This window comes from Hemitrygon akajei, chromosome 25 (assembly GCF_048418815.1).
Source record: "Hemitrygon akajei chromosome 25, sHemAka1.3, whole genome shotgun sequence".
Classification (NCBI taxonomy): domain Eukaryota; kingdom Metazoa; phylum Chordata; class Chondrichthyes; order Myliobatiformes; family Dasyatidae; genus Hemitrygon; species Hemitrygon akajei.
Window position 1 is genome coordinate 33,244,418 of NC_133148.1, and position 22,718 is coordinate 33,267,135.

General features: G+C 52.4%; 1 protein-coding gene across 1 annotated transcript in view; it reads left to right on the top strand.

Annotated features, from left to right (window-relative positions):
• LOC140716500 (transforming growth factor beta-3 proprotein-like) overlaps window positions 1-21,501 on the top strand; it is an 81,530-nt gene extending 60,029 nt beyond the window's left edge. The window contains exons 4-7 of the mRNA XM_073029292.1: window positions 5,151-5,240; window positions 6,772-6,910; window positions 10,760-10,913; window positions 19,996-21,501. Coding sequence (XP_072885393.1) covers window positions 5,151-5,240; window positions 6,772-6,910; window positions 10,760-10,913; window positions 19,996-20,154 — 542 coding nt within the window. The 3' untranslated portion in view covers window positions 20,155-21,501. The remainder of the gene's footprint in view (window positions 1-5,150; window positions 5,241-6,771; window positions 6,911-10,759; window positions 10,914-19,995) is intronic.
• Window positions 21,502-22,718: the final 1,217 nt, after the last annotated feature.

Sequence of the window (22,718 nt, forward strand, 5' to 3'; positions counted from 1 at the left end):
CGCTACGTTGGGGGGTCGGTAGGTTGTGGACACGCTACGTTGGGGGGGTCGGTAGGTTGTGGACACGCTACGTTGGGGGGTCGGTAGGTTGTGGACACGCTACGTTGGGGGATCGGTAGGTTGTGGACACGCTACGTTGGGGGATCGGTAGGTTGTGGGCACGCTACGTTGGGGGGATCGGTAGGTTGTGGACACGCTACGTTGGGGGGATCGGTAGGTTGTGGACATGCTACGTTGGGGGGGTCGGTAGGTTGTGGACACGCTACGTTGGGGGGATCGGTAGGTTGTGGACACGCTACGTTGGGGGGTCGGTAGGTTGTGGACACGCTACGTTGGGGGGTCGGTAGGTTGTGGACACGCTACGTTGGGGGGATCGGTAGGTTGTGGACACGCTACGTTGGGGGGTCGGTAGGTTGTGGACACGCTACGTTGGGGGGTCGGTAGGTTGTGGACACGCTACGTTGGGGGGTCGGTAGGTTGTGGACACGCTACGTTGGGGGGTCGGTAGGTTGTGGACACGCTACGTTGGGGGGATCGGTAGGTTGTGGACACGCTACGTTGGGGGGTCGGTAGGTTGTGGACACGCTACGTTGGGGGGGTCGGTAGGTTGTGGACACGCTACGTTGGGGGGTCGGTAGGTTGTGGACACGCTACGTTGGGGGGGTCGGTAGGTTGTGGACACGCTACATTGCGGGGTCGGTAGGTTGTGGACACGCTACGTTGGGGGGTCGGTAGGTTGTGGACACGCTACGTTGGGGGGGTCGGTAGGTTGTGGACACGCTACGTTGGGGGGTCGGTAGGTTGTGGACACGCTACGTTGGGGGGGTCGGTAGGTTGTGGACACGCTACGTTGGGGGGGTCGGTAGGTTGTGGACACGCTACGTTGGGGGGTCGGTAGGTTGTGGACACGCTACGTTGGGGGATCGGTAGGTTGTGGACACGCTACGTTGGGGGGTCAGTAGGTTGTGGACACGCTACGTTGGGGGGTCGGAAGGTTGTGGACACGCTACGTTGGGGGGTCGGTAGGTTGTGGACACGCTACGTTGGGGGGGTCGGTAGGTTGTGGACACGCTACGTTGGGGGATCGGTAGGTTGTGGACACGCTACGTTGGGGGGGTCGGTAGGTTGTGGACACGCTACGTTGGGATCGGTAGGTTGTGGACACGCTACGTTGGGGGGTCGGTAGGTTGTGGACACGCTACGTTGGGGGGGTCGGTAGGTTGTGGACACGCTACGTTGGGGGGATCGGTAGGTTGTGGACACGCTACGTTGGGGGGGTCGGTAGGTTGTGGACACGCTACGTTGGGGGGGTAGGTTGTGGACACGCTACGTTGGGGGGATCGGTAGGTTGTGGACACGCTACGTTGGGGGGGTCGGTAGGTAGTGGACACGCTACATTGGGGGGGTCGGTAGGTTGTGGACACGCTACATTGGGGGATCGGTAGGTTGTGGACACGCTACGTTGGGGGGTCGGTAGGTTGTGGACACGCTACGTTGGGGGGATCGGTAGGTTGTGGACACGCTACGTTGGGGGGTCGGTAGGTTGTGGACACGCTACGTTGGGGGGTCGGTAGGTTGTGGACACGCTACGTTGGGGGATCGGTAGGTTGTGGACACGCTACGTTGGGGGATCGGTAGGTTGTGGACACGCTACGTTGGGGGGGTCGGTAGGTTGTGGACACGCTACGTTGGGGGGGTCGGTAGGTTGTGGACACGCTACGTTGGGGGGTCGGTAGGTTGTGGACACGCTACGTTGGGGGGGTCGGTAGGTTGTGGACACGCTACGTTGGGGGGGATCGGTAGGTTGTGGACACGCTACGTTGGGGGGGGTCGGTAGGTTGTGGACACGCTACGTTGGGGGGATCGGTAGGTTGTGGACACGCTACGTTGGGGGGGTCGGTAGGTTGTGGACACGCTACGTTGGGGGATCGGTAGATTGTGGACACGCTACGTTGGGGGGTCGATAGGTTGTGGGCACGCTACGTTGGGGGATCGGTAAGTTGTGGACACGCTACGTTGGGGGGGTCGGTAGGTTATGGACACGCTACGTTGGGGGGATCGGTAGGTTGTGGACACGCTACGTTGGGGGATCGGTAGGTTGTGGACACGCTACGTTGGGGGGATCGGTAGGTTCTGGACACGCTTCGTTGGGGGATCGGTAGGTTGTGGACACGCTACATTGGGGGGGTCGGTAGGTTGTGGACACGCTACGTTGGGGGGGTCGGTAGGTTGTGGACACGCTACGTTGGGGGATCGGTAGGTTGTGGACACGCTACGTTGGGGGGATCGGTAGGTTGTGGACACGCTACGTTGGGGGGATCGGTAGGTTCTGGACACGCTTCGTTGGGGGATCGGTAGGTTGTGGACACGCTACATTGGGGGGGTCGGTAGGTTGTGGACACGCTACGTTGGGGGGGTCGGTAGGTTGTGGACACGCTACGTTGGGGGATCGGTAGGTTGTGGACACGCTACGTTGGGGGATCGGTAGGTTGTGGACACGCTACGTTGGGGGATCGGTAGGTTGTGGACACGCTACGTTGGGGGGGTCGGTAGTTTGTGGACACGCTACGTTGGGGGGGTCGGTAGGTTGTGGACACGCTACGTTGGGGGGTCGGTAGGTTGTGGACACGCTACGTTGGGGGGTCCGTAGGTTGTGGACACGCTACGTTGGGGGGGTCGGTAGGTTGTGGACACGCTACGTTGGTGGATCGGTAGGTTGTGGACACGCTATGTTGGGGGGGTCGGTAGGTTGTGGACACGCTACGTTGGGGGGTCGGTAGGTTGTGGACACGCTACGTTGGGGGGTCGGTAGGTTGTGGGCACGCTACGTTGGGGGGGTCGGTAGGTTGTGGGCACGCTACGTTGGGGGGTCGGTAGGTTGTGGACACGCTACGTTGGGGGGGTCGGTAGGTTGTGGACACGCTACGTTGGGGGATCGGTAGGTTGTGGACACACTACGTTGGGTGGGTCGGTAGGTTGTGGACACGCTACGTTGGGGGATCGGTAGGTTGTGGACACGCTACGTTGGGGGGTCGGTAGGTTGTGGACACACTACGTTGGGGGGATCGGTAGGTTGTGGACACGCTACGTTGGGGGATCGGTAGGTTGTGGACACGCTACGTTGGGGGGATCGGTAGGTTGTGGACACGCTACGTTGGGGGGGTCGGTAGGTTGTGGACACGCTACGTTGGGGGGGTCGGTAGGTTGTGGACAAGCTACGTTGGGGGGTCGGTAGGTTGTGGACACGCTACGTTGGGGGGATCGGTAGGTTGTGGACACGCTACATTGGGGGGTCGGTAGGTTGTGGACACGCTACGTTGGGGGGGTCGGTAGGTTGTGGACACGCTACGTTGGGGGGATCGGTAGGTTGTGGACACGCTACGTTGGGGGATCGGTAGGTTGTGGACACGCTACGTTGGGGGATCGGTAGGTTGTGGACACTCTACGTTGGGGGGTCGGTAGGTTGTGGACACGCTACGTTGGGGGGTCGGTAGGTTGTGGACACGCTACGTTGGGGGTGTCGGTAGGTTGTGGACACGCTACGTTGGGGGGGTCGGTAGGTTGTGGACACGCTACGTTGGGGGGTCGGTAGGTTGTGGACACGCTACGTTGGGGGGGTCGGTAGGTTGTGGACACGCTACGTTGGGGGGGTCGGTAGGTTGTGGACACGCTACGTTGGGGGGATCGGTAGGTTGTGGACACGCTACGTTGGGGGATCGGTAGGTTGTGGACACGCTACGTTGGGGGATCGGTAGGTTGTGGACACTCTACGTTGGGGGGTCGGTAGGTTGTGGACACGCTACGTTGGGGGGTCGGTAGGTTGTGGACACGCTACGTTGGGGGTGTCGGTAGGTTGTGGACACGCTACGTTGGGGGGGTCGGTAGGTTTTGGACACGCTACGTTGGGGGGTCGGTAGGTTATGGACACGCTACGTTGGCGACACTTGCCTCGGATGTGCTGGCCATTGGCGCAGGCGACACCTTTCACTGGACGCTTCTCTGTGCGCGTGATAAACACAACTGAAATCGCCCTGATCGTGCAAATAAGTTGTAGAACCCACGGAGAGTTGGCTGGAATGTGCAGGGAATAGAAAGGGGATGGGCAGTCGATGGTAACAGGACTACAGAACTTGATTAGAACGTAAGACCATAAGATATAGGAGGACAATTAGGCCAATGGTGTCTGCTCCGCCATTTCATCATGGCTGATCCATTTTCCCTCTCAGCCCCAATCCCCTGCCTTTTGCCTGTATCCCTTCAAGCCCTGCTGATCAACCTCTGCCTTAAATATACACAAAGACTCGGCCTCCAGAGCTGCATGTGGCAACAAATTCCACAGATTCACTGCTCTCTGGCTAAAGAAATTCCCCTCTCACCTCTGTCCTAAATGGACACTCCTCTATTCTGAGGCTGTGCCCTCTGGTCTTAGACTCCCCCACCATAGGAAACACCCTCTTCACTCTGTCTAGGCCTTCAATATTTGATAGGTTTCAATTAGATCCCCCTTCATTCTTCTAAACTCCAGTGAGTACAGGCCCCGAGCCTGTGATATATGGCTCACTGGCTCCTTGAATGATCTCAGCTAGAGCCCCCTGATTTTTAATTAAAAGCAGTGTGCATCCAAGATAATGCATGAGAAGCACTCGATAACCCTGGGCCTGTGCTGGCTGGAGTTTAGAAGAATGGTGGCCGGAGTCCCATTGCAACCTATTGAATATCGAAAGGCCTAGATAGAGTGGTTGTGGAGAGGATGTTTCCTCCGGGGAATGAGTCTAGGACCAGGGGGCCTAGAATTGCCTCAGCCTCAGAATTGAGGGACTTTAATTTAGAACGGAAATGAGGAGGAGTTTCTTTAGCCCGAGGGTGGTGAATCTGTGGAGTTCATTGCCACAGGCGGCTGTGGCCGCCAATTCATGTGGGGTATACTTCAGGCGAAGGTTGGTAGGTTCCTGCTGAATCAGGGCATCGAAGGTTTTGGGAAGAATGCAGGAGAAGGGGGCAAGAGGGAAAATAAACCAGCCATGATGGAATGGAGGAACAGACTCGATGGGCCGAATGGCCTTGTTCTGCTCCTGTTTCCTATGGGGTCAGTCAGGCTGAATCTTTCTCAGGAGAACAAGCCCTCCAGCTCACAATTTGTTTCCTTGCAGCACCCATCCAGGAGCTGAAAGTCAGTGTCCACTGCCCATGTGACGGCAATTCTTCCGGAGCAAAAAAGAAGCTTGAGCTAAAGTTTTACGGTAACGACAACCCACCCTGTCCTCGTTTCAATGCCTCCAGAGTTAAATCACTGTCTTATCTTCCTCGTCATCTCTTCCTCCAACAGTGGGTGTCTGGAAAATACCCGCCATCCGCTGAATAAGGGATGAGGAAAATATTAACACGGGGGGGTGGGGGGAGAATGCTGCAGATGCTGGAGACCTGAGATAAAATCAGGAACTGCTGGGTGCACTCAGCAGGTCAGGCAGCATCAGTGGAGAGCGACATAGTGTTAAAGTCCTTTCATCAGAACTGGGGAAGAGGCATAAAAAAGAAGGCAGTTTAAGCTGCGGAGTGGGGGGTGGAGGGCTCTACGAGGAAAGGGGGGAGTGTGAGCAAGGACAGGGTTGCAGTGTGGATAAGTCACCAGTCAAATGGGGAAAGGTGGGGGTGGGGGGTGCGTTATGTCAGTAGATACTACAAATTAGGAAGCAAAAGATGCTGTGACGTCCAGGGCTCTGGGACTTGTCCAGTAACTCGGGCTGTGGAAAGAAAAACGCGGCCAATATCATGGGCATTGCTGTTGTCTGTCTTCTTGGAAAAGGCTGATATCATTCTATCTACAAATGGCCCACAGCCCAGGGACCACCTTAGCCTTACTCCTCAGTTAGATCGCAGACAACACATCCCTGGATTATTGTTAGTCTGTACATAAACCCCTAAATCCCAGGATCAGATCCCAATCTGTAACTCACCCCGGATTGTTGTTATATAAATCCCCGAACCCCAGGATTAGATCCCAACCTGTACCTCTCCCCAGATTATTGTTACATAAATCTCTGAACCCCAGGATTAGTTCCCAACTTGTAACTCACCCTAGATATGTTACCCTACATACAAACCCCATGAATTCCTGGAATAAATTCCAGCCTGCAACTCACCCTGGATATCTTTTAATCTTGATATAAACAGCCAAATGTTTGATTAGATTCCAGGCTGTAACTCAGTCTCGACACCTGTAATCCCATGGATGTTCAAATGCCCGAACCACTCAGTTAGATTCCAGCCATCACCCGCTTCGGGGTGCCACTTATTGCGTGTGTGTGCGGTGAAGATGGCCCAGGAGCCTGGTGGCCATAGGCCTCAGCCACGGAGCCAGCTCAGGGCTGAGGGGAGTGAAGCCTCACTGAGGAGTGAGCTGGACACCGGTTCCTCCTCCGCCCTTGGCCTTGATGCCTCGATCTTCTGAAAGTGGCTCAGCCGTTTCCACTCTCAGGCCTAGGCCGCACTTGTTCAGTCCAGCCCAATCTAGCAATGGCTGCCACCGTGAACAAACTTCTTTACTCTAGGGATCTGAACTAATCACAGTTTTAGATGCGGGCGGGCCAGTGTTTGTTGAAGGTTCACTGTATGTTGGTTGGTGGGGGACGGACAGGAGAGGGTAGGTTCCGTCCGGGAGGTGGGGGGGGGGGGGTGGAGGCGAGCTGGTGAACCGGGTAGTTGATGTGGGGAGGGGACGTCTGCTGGGAAAGGACCCGTCACACCGTTTAACTCCTGCTGTTTGAACGGCAGGTTTGACGCGGGGAGATATGGCAGCCCTCTCCCAGAGGAGCCAGAAGATGGCCCACATCCTTATCATGTCCATTCCGACCACCAGGGCGCCGACGCACAGCCGAATTAAGCGGAGCGAAAAGCGTGAATACTGCTCACCGTAAGTTGCCCTGTGGCTTAATCTGTTACCGGCTAAGCCCGTAAGTCATAGGAACAGAATTCGGCTTTTCAGCCCATTCAGTCTGCTCTGCCAGTCGACCACGGTTCAGTTATCTTCCCTTTCAAGTCCATTTTCCTGCCTTCTCCCTGTAACCTTTGACACCCTTACGAATCAAGAAGTTAAATGTATACGACGACTTAAATTCCACAGTTTCACATCCCTCTGGATAAAGTCATTTCTCTTCTGTTCTGAAGGGACTTCCTTTTATTCTGAGGCCTGTGCCCTCTTTTCCTAGACTCCCCCACGAAAGGAAACATCCTCTCCACTTCCACTCTATCTATGCCTTTCAATATTTGATAGGTTTCAGAGATCCCCTCCTCCCTCGTTCTTCTAAACTCCAGCGAGTACAGGCCCAGAGCCATCAAATGCTCCTCTTACGCTAAACCCTTTCATTCCTGGGAACTAACTCGCAAACCTCCTCTGGACCCTCTCCAATGCCAGCACATCCTTTCCTAAATGAGGAGCTCAAAGCTGCTCACAATACTCAAGCATGGTGGCGTGTTGGGGAGGAAGCATTAAGAAGAGGGACGCCTCATGTCTTAATAAGCTGGTAAGGAAGGCGGGCTCTGTCGTGGGCAAAGTACTGGAGAGTTTAACATCGGTAGCTGAGCGAAGGGCGCTGAGTAGGCTACGGTCAATTATGGATAACTCTGAACATCCTCTACATAGCACCATCCAGAGACAGAGAAGCAGTTTCAGCGACAGGTTACTATCGATGCAATGCTCCTCAGACAGGATGAAGAGGTCAATACTCCCCAATGCCATTAGGCTTTACAATTCTACCGCCAGGACTTAAGAACTTTTTTTAAAGCTATTATTAATGCTTTTTGAGATAGTGATTTAGATGCATATCATATTTTTTACTGAGTTAAGTATTGTATGTAATTAGTTTTGCTACAACAAGTGTATGGGACATTGGAAAAAAAGTTGAATTTCCCCATGGGGATGAATAAAGTATCTATCTATCTATCTATCTATCTATCAAGCAAGTCACCGAATTATAGGAAAGATGTCAACAAAATAGAGAGAGTACAGAAGAGATTTACTAGAATGTTACCTGGGTTCCAGCACCGAAGTTACAGAGAAAGGTTGAACAAGTTAGGTCTTTATTTGGAGTGTAGAAGGTTGAGGGGGGACTTGATAGAGGTATTTAAAATTATGAGGGGGATTGATAGAGTTAACGTGGATAGGCTTTTTCTATTGAGAGTAGGGGAGATTCAAACAAGAGAACATGAGTTGAGAGTTGAGGGGCAAAAGTTTAGGGGTAACACAAGGGGGATCTTCTTTACTCAGAGAATGGTAGCTGTGTGGAACGAGCTTCCAGTAGAAGTGGTAGAGACAGGTTCGATTTTGTCATTTAAAAAAAAATTGGATAGGTATATGGACAGGAAAGGAATGGAGGGTTATGGGCTGAGTGCAGGTCGGTGGGACTAGGTGAGAGTAAGCGTACGGCACGGAATAGAAGGGCTGAGATGTTATATGGTTATAAGTGCAGTCTTACCTCAGCATCACAGCCTTGCCTTTGTATTCTAGTCCTCTGGAAATGAATACCAGCGCTGCATTTACCTTCCTCACCACCGACTCGAGTTAACCTTCGTCGTGTTCCGCTTCGCGCGTCTCCCCCTCCAATTTTTAACAATTACAGCACGGAAACAGGCCACCTCGGCCCCTTCTAGTCCGTGCCGAACTGAATTTTGAATTTTCTCCCTGCTTAGAAAGTAGTCTACGCCTTTATTCCTTCTAGCAAAGCGCATGGCCGTACACGGTATTCCATCGCCTTTCATTAGGGACGACGGAATGATTCATTTCCGGAAAGGTCAAGGGTCTGAAAGGACCAGGTGGCAGCACGGATGGGGAAGGCGGCAGGGTGCTTGTGAAGAGTACAAGAGGCAGGAAAGTTAGGGTGGAAGTATATTAGTCATGGGGCTATAGGTGGACTGGAGATCATATTGTTCGGAAGGACATGATTGTACTGGATGGGTTGCAGAGATGGCTTACTGGGATGATGTGTGGGATGGGGCATTTCTGATGTAAGACAAAACGGATTGTTCTCCTTGGAGCAGAGGAGGCTGAGAGGGTGTCGAATAGGAGACTGCAAGGTGATGTACAATTGACCGTAGGAATCTCTTCTCCGGAGGCCGCGGTCGTGGTTAGAATGTCGCGATTACGGCTCAGGGCATCGGAGTTCGGAGTTCAATTCCGACGGCACCGGCAAGAAGCTGGTGTGTTCTCCCCACGGAATGCGGGAGTTCTGTCCCGGTGCTCCAGTTTCCTCCCGCTGTCCAAATGCGTACCAGTCGGTAGGTTCATTGGTCATTGTAAATTGTCCCATGATTAGGCTGGGGTTAAATTGGGGAGGGGGGTTGACGGAACTGATGGCTTTGTGGCAAAGTTTGCGGATGATACAAGGATGGGTGGAAGATAGATAGTTCCGAGGAAGCGATGCAATTGCAGCAGGACTTAGACAAATTGGGAGAACAGGCAAAAAAGTGGCAGATGGAATACAGTGTTGGGAAATGTCTGATAATTCATTTTGGTAAAGGGAACAATAGTGCGGACTATTATCTGAATGGGGAGAAGGTTCAAACATCAGAGGTGCAGAGGGACTTAGAAGTCCTCGTGCAAGACTCCCAGAAGATTAATTTACAGGTTGAGTCTGTGGTAAAGAAGGCCAATGCAATGTTGGCATTTATTTCAAGGGGAATTGAATATAAAAACAGGGAGATAATGTTGAGTCTTTATAAGACACTAGTCAGGCCGCATTTGGAATATTGTCAACAGTTTTGGGCCCCATATCTCAGAAAGGATGTGTTGTCATTGGGGAGAGTCCAGAGGAGGTTCACAAAGATGATTCCGGGAATGAAGGGGTTAACATGTGATTTACATTTGGTAGCTTTGGGCCTGTACTCACTGGAATTTAGTATGTGGGGTCATCTCATTGAAACCTACCAATTGTTGAAAGGACGAGACAGGGTGGATGTGGAGAGGATGTTTCCTGTGGTGGGGGTATCCAGAACTAGAGGGCACAGCCTCAAAACTGAGGGGCAACCCTTTTGAAACAGAGTTAATTTTTTTAGCCAGAGAGTAGTGAATCTGTGGAATGCTCTGCCACGGACTGCGGTGGAGGCCAAGTCCGTGGGTATACTTAAGGCGGAAGTTGATCATTTCCTGGTCAATCGGGGCATCGAGGGATATGATGAGAAGGCAGGTGTATGGGGTTGAGTGGAATCTGGGATCAGCCACGATAGAACAGCAGAGCAGACTCGATGGGCTGAATGGCCTGATTCTGCTCCTATGTCAGATGTGTTACTAGGCAACGCAGCCGGGAGGGCCCATTCCACGCTGTAACTCAACAAGTAGATAAAGCAAAAGATCTGGGTTTAGGGTAAAGGCTAAGAGGATGGGATCTGAGGAAGAATTCTTTCAGAGGGCATTTAGAATCGGAACGCACCGGCTGAGGGTTTGGTGAAGGCAGAATCTCTCACTGCAATTAGAAAATATCTGCTCAAGTGCTCGAGTAGCCAGGGTGCTGTAAACTGTGTACCAAGTGCTCGGAGAGAGGGTTAATATAGGTACCTGAAGGTCAACATAGTCAAGTTGGGCCGAATGGCCTGTTTCTTCACTCTGTCACTCCAGTTGGAGAGTGCAGAGATCTGCCGGGCTGTGGGGAGCGGAGCCCAGTCATTGGAGTTTCTCTTACCCTGTGACACAGACACTGAATGGTGGGCCCGGCGCAACACCCAGACTCGGGGTTGAATATTCTGACGCAGACTTTCTCTTCCGACCCAGGAGCACCGAGGAGAACTGCTGCCTCCGCGCCATGTACATCGACTTCCGTAAGGACCTGGGCTGGAAGTGGATCCACGAGCCCAAGGGTTACTATGCCAACTTCTGCATGGGGCCCTGCCCGTACATCTGGAGCACAGACACCCAGCACACGATGGTAAGAGGCCGCAGCGCTGCTCAATTTCGCACAGATGCGCTTTACAGTCCGCGCGGTCACGGGCGGGGGGGGGGGGGGCGCACGGTACGGTAGCGTAGCGGTCAGCGGAACTCCATCACAGGGCCAGCGACCCGGGTTCAGTTCCCGCCGCTGCCCGTAAGGAGTTTGCACGTTCCCCCCGTGACCGCGTGGGTTTCCTCTCGGTGCTCCGGTTTCCTCCCGCAGTCCAAAGGCAAAGAGTGGGTTTTAATTGGTCACGCGGGTGCAGTAGGCCAGCAAAGGCCCACAAGACCGGAAGGGCCTGTTTCTGTTCCCGTTTCCCTAAATAAAAATATATAAAAATATTAACAGTGATAACATGTCGTTTCCTTAAAAACTGTCGTTTCAGTCCCCCCTGTGTGTGCAGAACAACTGGGGGTAGGGATGGTGTGGGTTAGATACATGGTGAGGGCTCCTGTACTTTGCCCATTCAAATGCACAGTCATCACCAGTTTGGCAGACTGAAGCTCCCTCTACACTGTCCCATCACACACTCCCAGGACAGGGACAGCACGGGTTAGATACAGAGTGAATCTTACTCTACACTGTCCCATCACACACTCCCAGGACAGGGACAGCACGGGTTAGATACAGAGTGAAGCTCCCTCTACAATGTCCCATCACACACTCCCAGGACAGGGACAGCACGGGTTAGATACAGAGTGAATCTCCCTCTACAATGTCCCATCACACATTCCCAGGACAGGGACAGCACGGGTTAGATACAGAGTGAAGCTCCCTCTACACTGTCCCATCACACACTCCCAGGACAGGGACAGCACGGGTTAGATACAGAGTGAAGCTCCCTCTACAATGTCCCATCACACACTCCCAGGACAGGGACAGCACGGGTTAGATACAGAGTGAATCTCCCTCTACAATGTCCCATCACACATTCCCAGGACAGGGACAGCACGGGTTAGATACAGAGTGAATCTCCCTCTACACCGTCCCATCACACACTCCCAGGACAGGGACAGCACGGGTTAGATACAGAGTGAAGCTCCCTCTACACCGTCCCATCACACACTCCCAGGACAGGGACAGCACGGGTTAGATACAGAGTGAAGCTCCCTCTACACTGTCCCATCACACGCTCCTAGGACAGGGACAGCACGGGTTAGATACAGAGTGAAGCTCCCTCTACACTGTCCCATCACACACTCCCAGGACAGGGACAGCACGGGTTAGATACAGAGTGAAACTCCCTCTACACTGTCCCATCACACACCCCCAGGACAGGGACAGCACAGGTTAGATACAGAGTGAAGCTTCCTCCACACTGTCCCATCACACACTCCCAGGACAGGGACAGCACGGGTTAGATACAGAGTGAAGCTCCCTCTACAATGTCCCATCACACACTCCCAGGACAGGGACAGCACGGGTTAGATACAGAGTGAATCTCCCTCTACAATGTCCCATCACACATTCCCAGGACAGGGACAGCACGGGTTAGATACAGAGTGAAGCTCCCTCTACACTGTCCCATCACACACTCCCAGGACAGGGACAGCACGGGTTAGATACAGAGTGAAGCTCCCTCTACAATGTCCCATCACACACTCCCAGGACAGGGACAGCACGGGTTAGATACAGAGTGAATCTCCCTCTACAATGTCCCATCACACATTCCCAGGACAGGGACAGCACGGGTTAGATACAGAGTGAATCTCCCTCTACACCGTCCCATCACACACTCCCAGGACAGGGACAGCACGGGTTAGATACAGAGTGAAGCTCCCTCTACACCGTCCCATCACACACTCCCAGGACAGGGACAGCACGGGTTAGATACAGAGTGAAGCTCCCTCTACACTGTCCCATCACACACTCCCAGGACAGGGACAGCACGGGTTAGATACAGAGTGAAGCTCCCTCTACACTGTCCCATCACACGCTCCTAGGACAGGGACAGCACGGGTTAGATACAGAGTGAAGCTCCCTCTACACTGTCCCATCACACACTCCCAGGACAGGGACAGCACGGGTTAGATACAGAGTGAAACTCCCTCTACACTGTCCCATCACACACCCCCAGGACAGGGACAGCACAGGTTAGATACAGAGTGAAGCTTCCTCCACACTGTCCCATCACACACTCCCAGGACAGGGACAGAATGAGTTAAAAACTCCTGTTGCACATGTTCCTGGATCCTAGTCACCCTGATTTGCTGTTGTTTGAGAGGTTTGATAGGGGCGATCGATGCAGACGGGGACGGTTTGGTGAGGAAAGGTCCAGCGGCCTCCATAGTCTGGCAGAGCGGTTCTGAACTAGATGCTACTCGTTTGATGTTCGAGATTCTCTGTGTTGTTCGCCGTTGGTGCAGTTTATTCTTTTTCACGTGTTGGGTGATTCTTGAACGGGTCCCGTGGTATTTCTTTGTTTCGTGGCTGCCTGTGGGAGGACAAATCCCGGAGTTGTATTCTGTATAGATACCTTGGTAATAAATGTACTTTGAATCTTTGAAATCACAGTAAAGCTCACTTGACATTGTGGTGTTCGCTGAGATCGGCAATTAACTTGCGGGTGTTTCATCACCAGTCGAGGTGACACCCTCAGAGCGCAGTTGTTGGTGTTTCTCTCGGGGAGGGCTCGTGTTTATCTAGGCCCCCCGTTCACTTGCCTCAGTCCTGATTGGCTACCCCGTCGGTTGACTTTTGAATTCCATTAGCTCTTTAGCTCTTTGGGGTTCGTAAGTGGCGCCTGTTTCGACATCACAAACACGAGAAAGTCTGCAGATGCTGGAAGTCCAAGCAACGCACGCAAAATGTTGGAGGAGCTCAGCAAGCCAGTCAACATCGATGGAGAAGAGTCAACAGTCGACGTTTCACTCTTCAGCGGGACACCGACCTTTCATCATGAAGGGTCTCGGCCCGAAGCGACGACTCTTTACTCTTTCCCGTAGATGCTGCCTGGCCCGCTAAGTCCCTCCGGCATTATGCGTGTGCTGCACCCATTCTGATGTGCTCGCTTGCCGAGTTATCAGACGAGAACCACGCTGCGAAAGGTTCCCCTGGCTGCTTCGCGCTCGCCTGCGCCAGAACCTCCTCGGTGTCCCAGTTAAAGCGAGGCAAGCCACCGGGGGTTGGAGGGAGGGGGGGGGCTATGTGAACGAGAGAAACACCAACAACTGCACACTGAGGATCTCACCTCGAGCTAATTGCCAAGGTCAATGATCACCACAACATCGAGCACCTCAGTCCGAGCTCTCAATGCTCCCCACCATCCTTGAGTAAAGTTCTCCCATCAAACATCCCTAGTTCTGTCTCTCCTGAGCCTTTACAGGCGTTGGTTAAATCTCTCGATGTGATTAGTTTCCACCACCGCACTTGCATTCACTCCCGGGCTGTCAGTATGTCACAGGGCTTGAGGGATTTGTTGCCTGAAGCAGCAGTTCGCTTGGTTTAGTGGCGTTGCTACGGCAGTAGCCTGCCCTCAAACCCTGCCCACATTCCCCCCTCCGTGGGGCTGAGCGTAGAATGGTATTTGCTCAGAAGGGAGCTGTTTGGCCACATACCTTGGCCGAATGTACTGGCTGTCGAGGTGGAGAAGCTCTTTATTCTCCCTGGGGGGTCTGGAACTTGGCGGGGGGGGGGTGGGTGGTTCCATACAAGGAAGTCTGTCGTTTAAACCCATTCTCTGTGGAGTGTGATGCTAAATTCTGCACTTTTTAAAAACTTTTTGTTCTACTATCATGGGCTTACATAAAAATGATTTGCCTGGGTGGTTGGCATGCAAACTGTAAACTTTCAGACCATAAGATGATGTATAGGGGCAGAATTAGGCCATTTGGCCCATCAAGTCTGTCCTCATCATTCAATCATGGCTGATTTTCCTCTCTACCTCCTCCACATAACCCTTCACCCCCCTCACCAATCAATAACCTCTCAACCTCTGTCTTTAACACAGCCAATGGCCTGGCCTCCTCAGCCCACAGTGGCAAAGAATTCCGCAGATTCACCACCCTCTGGCTAAAGAAATTCCTCCTCATCACTGAATTAGGCCGTTTGGCCTGTCAAGTTGACTCCACTATTCATTCCATCCCTCTCAACCCCATTCTCCTGTCTTCTCCCAGTAACTTTTGACACCATTACTAATCAAGAACCTTATCAAATTCTGTTTTAAATATACCCACAACACACACAAAATGCTGGTGGAACACAGCAGGCCAGGCAGCATTGATAGGGAGAAGCACTGTCGATGTTTCGGGCCGAGACCCTTCGTCAGGACTAACTGAAAGGAAAGATAGTAAGAGATTTGAAAGTAGTGGGAGGAGAGGGAAATGCAAAATGATAAGAGAAGACCGGAGGGGGTGGGATGAAGCTAAGAGCTGGAAAGGTGATTGGCGAAAGTGATGCCGAGCTGGAGAAGGGAAAGGATCATGGGACGGGAGGCCTCAGGAGAAAGAAAGTGGGGGGGAAGCACCAGAGAGAGATGGAGAACAGGCAAACAACTAAATATGTCAGGGATGGGGTAAGAAGGGGAGGAGGGTTCATGCCATCAGGTTGGAGGCTACCCAGTCGGTATATAAGGTGTTGTACCTCCAACCTGAGTTTGGATTCATTTTGACAGTAGAGGAGGCCATGGATAGACATATCAGAATGGGAATGGGACGTGGAATTAAAATGTGTGGCCACTGGGAGATCCTGTTTTCTCTGGCTGACCGAGCATAGGTGTTCAGCGAAACGGTCTCCCAGTCTGCGTCGGGTCTCACCAATATATAAAAGGCCACACCGGGAGCACCGGACGCAGTATACCACACCAGCCGACTCACAGGTGAAGTGTCGCCTCACCTGGAAGGACTGTCTGGGGCCCTGAATGGTGGTGAGGGAGGAAGTGTAAGGGCAGGTGTAGCACTTGTTCCATTTACAAGGATAAGTGCCAGGAGGGAGATCAGTGGGAAGGGATGGGGTGGATGAGTGGACAAGGGAGTCACGTAGGGAGCGATCCCTGTGAAAAGCAGAAAGGCGGGGGGGGGGTGGGGGAGGGAAAATGTGTTTGGTAGTGGGATCCCGTTGGAGGTGGCGGAAGTTACGGAGAATTATATGTTGGACCTGGAGGCTGGTGGGGTGGTAGGTAAGGACAAGGGGAACCCTATCCTGAGTGGGGTGGCGGGTGGATGGGGTGAGCGCAGATGTGCGGGAAATGGGAGAGATGCATTTGAGAGCAGAGTTGATGGTGGAAGAAGGGAAGCCCCTTTGTTTAAAAAAGGAAGACATCTCCTTTGTCCTGGAATGAAAAGCCTCATCCTGAGAGCAGATATAAATATACCCAATGACTTGGCCTCCACAGCCGCCTGTGGTGACAAACTCCACAGATTCACCACTCTCTGGCTAAAGAAATTCCTCCTCGTCTCCGTTCCAAATGGACGTCCCTGTCTTTCCTTCTTCATCCATCCATCCAGTACGTCTTCGGACTGTGCGAGAAGACTGGTGTAACCAGAGGAAGCCTGCAGCCTCATGGGACAGACGTACGGACTGATTACGGACAGTGTGGGACCCGAACTCTGAACTCTAGCGACCCCAGCTGTCTTAGCGTCCCAGTGACCGCTACGCTACTGTGGCGCCCTCAGTATTCCGAGGCTGTGCCCTCAGACCCTAGGCCATCCTACCAATCACTGATGGAAGCACTTCCTCCATGTCCGCTTTACCCAGGCCTCTCAGCCTGCGGTTTGCCACCTCCCCTCATTCTTCCAACTTCCAATGAGTGCATCAACTGCTCCTCCACGGTATCTTGGTACATGTGGCAATAATAGACCTATTACCAATTAACTAAGACCAGAAGGGCAAAATTAGGCTATTCAGCCCATCATGGCTGATTACCTTTCCCTCTCAGTGCCATTTCCCTGCCTTCTCCCCATAACCTTTGACACCCTCACTAATCAAGAACCCAACACATTCAGTTTTAGGCACTCCCAATGGCTTGGCCTCTAGGGCCTTCTGGCGCAAAGAATTACCACAGCTTCACCACCCTCTGGCGGAAGAAATTCCTCCTCCTCTCTGTTGTAAATGGATGTCCGTCTATTCTGAGGCTGTGCCCCCTGGTCCTAGACCCTCGCACTATTGGAAGCATTCTCTGCATGTACAATCTATCAGTCCTGATGACAGAATAGAATCCACTCCAAGGTTCTGGGGTGCTCACTCGCTGGTCGTATCTGCACACACTTTGGAGATTGGTTAGGACAGAGGTCTAAGGACTCAACTTTGGAGATTGGTTAGGACAGAGGTCTAAGGACTCAACTTTGGAGATTGGTTAGGACAGAGGTCTAAGGACTCAACTTTGGAGATTGGTTAGGACAGAGGTCTAAGGACTCAACTTTGGAGATTGGTTAGGACAGAGGTCTAAGGACTCAACTTTGGAGATTGGTTAGGACAGAGGTCTAAGGACTCAACTTTGGAGATTGGTTAGGACAGAGGTCTAAGGACTCAACTTTGGAGATTGGTTAGGACAGAGGTCTAAGGACTCAACTTTGGAGATTGGTTAGGACAGAGGTCTAAGGACTCAACTTTGGAGATTGGTTATGACAAAGGTTTAAGGGCTCAACTAATCTTGGCTAACAGTGTAAATATTTAGGAACTAATGTTGTCATATCTGATTTTGTTATGTTCAGCATGGCTGTGACATGAGGTTTGGCACTGGGCGCAACACTAACTGAGGCCCCCTTCACCTGCAGTTTCACAGCTGCACAGAGAGGCAAGAGAGACTGAGCCAGCTGAGAAACTGGAGGCAGGCAGGGTGTTCTTGGCAAGAGAGCCATACTCATCCAGGAGCCTAAATCCCCGGCGAACTGGGCAAGTCATTGTGTGTCGACTGGAACTCCCCCGTGCATTCAGTCGCTGGCACCTGACGTGGGTGGGGAGCAGAACTGAGCCTCTGAATTGTTCACTTAGAAACAACTCACTTGCACTGGAAATTCCTTTTGTTGGAACGGACGGAAGGAGGAAGTGGGATTTAGTTCAATGCAGTATTGAAAATTGAGATACACACCTGGTGTTCGCTCCCAAACACATCTTGTGAGGTTAAAAAAAAGACACTCCCTCACACACTATCACATATATTCTCTGTCTCATACACACTCCCCCATCACAGTCTCTCTATCTCCCTGTCCGCCTCCCTCTCCCTCTCCCTCTCCCACTTCATCTCCATCTCCCTCTCCCACTTCGTCTCTATCTCCCTCTCTGTCTCTGTCCCAGTCCGTCTCCATCTCCCACGGTGTCTCCATCTCCCACTCTCTCTCCGTCTCACTGTCTCTCTCACTCTCATATACACATACACATACAATCAGCATCCATCAGCCATATAAATACAGTCAAAAACATTCTCCCACTCCCCATACTCCCCCTCTCCCCTCTCCCCTCTCCTCTCTCCTCTCTCCTCTCTCCTCTCCCCTCTCTCCCCCCTCTCTACCCCTTTCTCCCTCTTTCATACACACTCAGAAGAAAGGCTTTTTGCCACAGTCTTGCCATTTCTCCTGGCTCTCTTCTGTTGTCTTCTGGTTGCTCTTTCCATCTCCAGAATACAAACCCCGTTCCTACACAGCTGTCGCCAAGTACACACACACTCACTCACTCACTCACTCACACACACACACACACACACACACACACACACACACACACACACACACACACACACACACACACACACACACACACACACACACACACACACACACACACACACACACACACATCCCCGGCAGCGTACGGCAGGTGGTGTGGGTATATCCGCCAACCCGCCCATGGAAAGGACGTGTGACTGTGCTGCTGAGCCATGGCACCTTTGTCCTGGCAAATGTAGATGGGGCTTCCCACCTCTGTCAACATCTGTCTCGCATACCTTAACCACAAACTTGGACTTCCCCTGACCGGAAATGCACGGGAAATCCTCAGCCTTCATCTTCCAAGATCTGCTTTCCTGGGGGGTATTTCCTTCCTGCTGAAATCCCTAACGGGGCCTCCCATGTGCAGAGGAGGCTCACCCACACCAACCCATCCTGTCCGAGTCTTCCCTCAACCTCCACTGCCAGGCAGGTTACACTCCTGATCGGGAGCGTATAAACGTCCCAGAGCAGAGGCAGGCTGGGTATGACACAGAGTGAAGCTCCCCCCCCCCAGCACTGTCCTGCCATTCATTCCCAGGGTGGGACAGCACGGAGTCTGCCAGTACCATGGGGCAGGGGTGGCGAACCTGTGGCACACGTGCTCAAAATGACATCCACAAAAATTTTGTTGGCATGCAGCATGCAGAGCTGTCCCTCGATTCTTCAAACCCCATCTGTCATAAAAAATACACTTAAAACAATGAATAAACATAAATAATAACAGGACTCATCCCTTTTTCCTTAAATACATCGTTACTCTCTCTCTCTCTCCCCCTCCCTCTCACTCTCTCCCTCTCACTCTCTCACACACACTTTCTCACTCTCTCCCCTCTCTCTCTCTCTCACACACACACACACACACACACATTCACACCCTCTCTCTCACTCTCTCTCTCACCCTCTCTCTCTCTCTCACACACACATTCACACCCTCTCTCTCACCCTCTCACTCTCTTTCTCACACACACATTCACACCCTCTCTCTCTCTCACCCTCTCTCTCTCACACACACACACACATTCACACCCTCTCTCTCTCACACACACACATTCACACCCTCTCTCTCTCACACACACACATTCACACCCTCTCTCCCTCTCACTCTCTCCCCCCCTCTCTCTCTCTCTCTCACACACACACACACACACATTCACACCCTCTCACTCTCTCCCCCTCTCTCTCCCCCCTCTCTCTCACTCTCTCTCTCTCTCTCTCTCACACAGTGTGCTGCCAGAGGAGGTGATGGAATCTGATACAATCACTATGTTTCCCGGGCAGTCAGACAGACACTTAGAGGGGCAAGACATAGAAGGTTACTCCGCACACGCAGGCAAATCGGATTAGCGGGCTGAAAGGCTGGTCGGAAGGGCCTGTTTCTGTGCTCCACGACTGTTCACAAAGATGTAAACCTGCCCCTTCTCTCCTCCTCTCCGCAGGTACTGAGCTTGTACAACATGCACAACCCTGGCGCGTCTGCCTCACCTTGCTGCGTCCCCAAGCTGCTGGAGCCCCTGACCATCCTGTACTACGTGGGGCGGCAGGCCAAAGTGGAGCAGCTGTCCAACATGGTGGTGAAGTCCTGCAAATGCAGTTGAGGTCCAGTCTGCGGCGAAAGCTCAAAGGCCTTCCGGCAGGATCTATCTGAACGGACAAACTCAACATGAAGTAACTGTGAGAAAACGGAGTGTTTCTCCATCCCTCCATGTTTGGAGGCTGGGAAAGATCGTTCCCTCATTCCCAGTAGAGACTTTGATCCGTCCAACTCACATCTGTATAGTTTTAGCCCAGAGTCATATCTGAAGGCTAATTTTGGTGTTTTAATATTTTTTTTAAATGACAGAGAGTTCTTATAATTTATAAATTGAGCACTGTATTTGAACTGGGTCCTGTGTAACATATTCCCATGAACTTGACAGATTCCACACCAAAGTGCTTCTCTCCCAAGCCTTAAAAGCACCCACTGACTCACTGATTTGGGAGTCTCAGAGAAGTCTTCGACACTTCATCAATGCCTGGAGAGTCCCCAAGAATTCCTGCAATGCTTCATACTGAAACAATTGTTCTAAGTGTGAAAATGATGAGCTTTCGATTAGGGAGCAGGAACTTGTGCAGATGGTGGACTGTTCTGGTGCACAGCAGAGCTAGGCCCGATTTCCCTTCACAGCCTTCCAGGTGAACAGGTAAAAGGAACAGGTAAAAGGACCCCAAGGGAAAACCGCACCAGGCGTTCGCTGGCATGCGAAAATAAAGTCACATCGCACGCATCGACGGCGCCTTGCGGCCCAGTTAGCGCAGCGGTTAGCCTGTCGCCTCATGGCGCCAATGACCCGGTTTCTCAGTTCCCGCCACTGTCCTGCAAGGAGTTCGCACGTTCTCCCCGTGACCGCGTGGGTTTCCTCCCACAGTCCAAAGACGAACTGGCTGGTGGATTAGTAGGCCAAGTGGATGTAACTGGGTGGCACAGGCATGTTGGACCAGAAGGCCCTGTTACCATGCTGTATCTTTAAATAAAAAAAACACAATTTGAAGAAGGTTTACAATCTAATAATAAAAGAACGGAACATCCCTTGGGCCCAACGATCAATTAGGACCCTTTCCCTTCCCAACACAGTTGAGTTATTACTGCATATTTCATTTGGGTGTTCAACTGCAACAAGGCCTGAACTTTATTTAGATGTAAAATGCTGGCATTTCCTGCTGAACTAACGTGGGTCTTCAAAACTAATCGGGCTGTTGCTTTAGGAAGTGGAGTGATTAGGCTGGAAAGGGTGCGAAAGAAGATTCACGAGGACTTTGCTGGGACCGGAGGGAGCTTTAAAGAGAGACCGGATAAATCTGGGAATGTTTTCCATGAAGTGGTGGAAGCTGATAGGTGACATTATAATGGTTAATAAAATTATGGGTGTTATGTTTGTTCTTAATAAAGACAAACTTGGCATGGGTTTATGTTAGAACATTTTATTAATGGAGCCGCTGCTGAACACTGAGCACGCACGTGACCCGGTCGTCGTGGTAGCTTTTGGTTCCGGGTGCATGCCTTGCATTGCCTGCTGGGAAATGAAGTTCTTTTTTTATTATACACACATGATAACAATGCACACAGTCGTTTTCCCAGGATAGGGAGAGTCTAACACTAGAAGGGCTTAGGTTTATGGTGAATGATGTAAAAGGGATTCAATATTTCACACAGAGGGAGGTGGAGGTTGAGGCGGCTACAATTTAGACAGGAACAACAGAGGGAGATCTGGGCCTAATGCACGAGAATGGGTTTAGCCTGGAGAGACATCTTAGCTAGTATGGATGAGTTGGGCTGAAGGGCCTTTTTCTGCACTGTATAACTCCATGAGTTCAAGGGCTGGTAGGGTTACTGTCTCATGTCCAGAAACACGGGTTAGAATCTGATCGCTAGCGCTGTCTGTGTGGAATTGGCACGTTCTCCCCTGTGATCATGTGGCATTTCCCCCTGGATGCCTCAGTTCCCTCACGTATCCCGAAGAGGTATGGGTGGGAGGCCTATTAGCCACTGTCAAGTCCCCCTCATGTTTAAAGGGTGGCTGATGATCAGAATGGGTATGAAAGGCCTGGTATGGCACACTGTCGCTCTCTGAATGTGCTGCTGTGCCTCACTGTGTTGCCTCTCCCTCTCCCCCTCCCTCTCCTTTTCCCTCTCCCTACCCCTTCCTCTCCCCTCCTCCTCCCTCTCCCTCTCCTTCCCTTCCCCCTCCCCTTCACCCCTCTCCCTCTCCCTTTCCCTCTCCTTACCCCTTCCTCTCCCCTCCTCCTCCTTCTCCCTCTCCTTCCCTTCCCCCTCCCCTTCACCCCTCTCCCCTCCCTCTCACCCCTCCCCTCCCCCTCACTTTCCCTTTCCTCTCCCTCTCACCCTCACCCTCCACCTCTCTCTCCCCCTCTCCCCCTCACCTCCCCTACCCCTCCCCGTCCCTCTCACCCTCCCCCTCCCCCTCCCTCCCTTCCTCCCACCCCACAGTTTCTGGGGTGAGTAAGCAGGTGTCTGGTGGTCCTGGTGTAGGTTGTAGGTCCGCTGAAGAGTTTAGCATCTGCAGGCTCAGATCTACCAGACAACCATCGGTGGGTTCCAACCTTACCTCAGAATCCTCATTCTGAGTTCTCGGCTCGTCCCCGGGGAGGTAGGAGGCTCCTG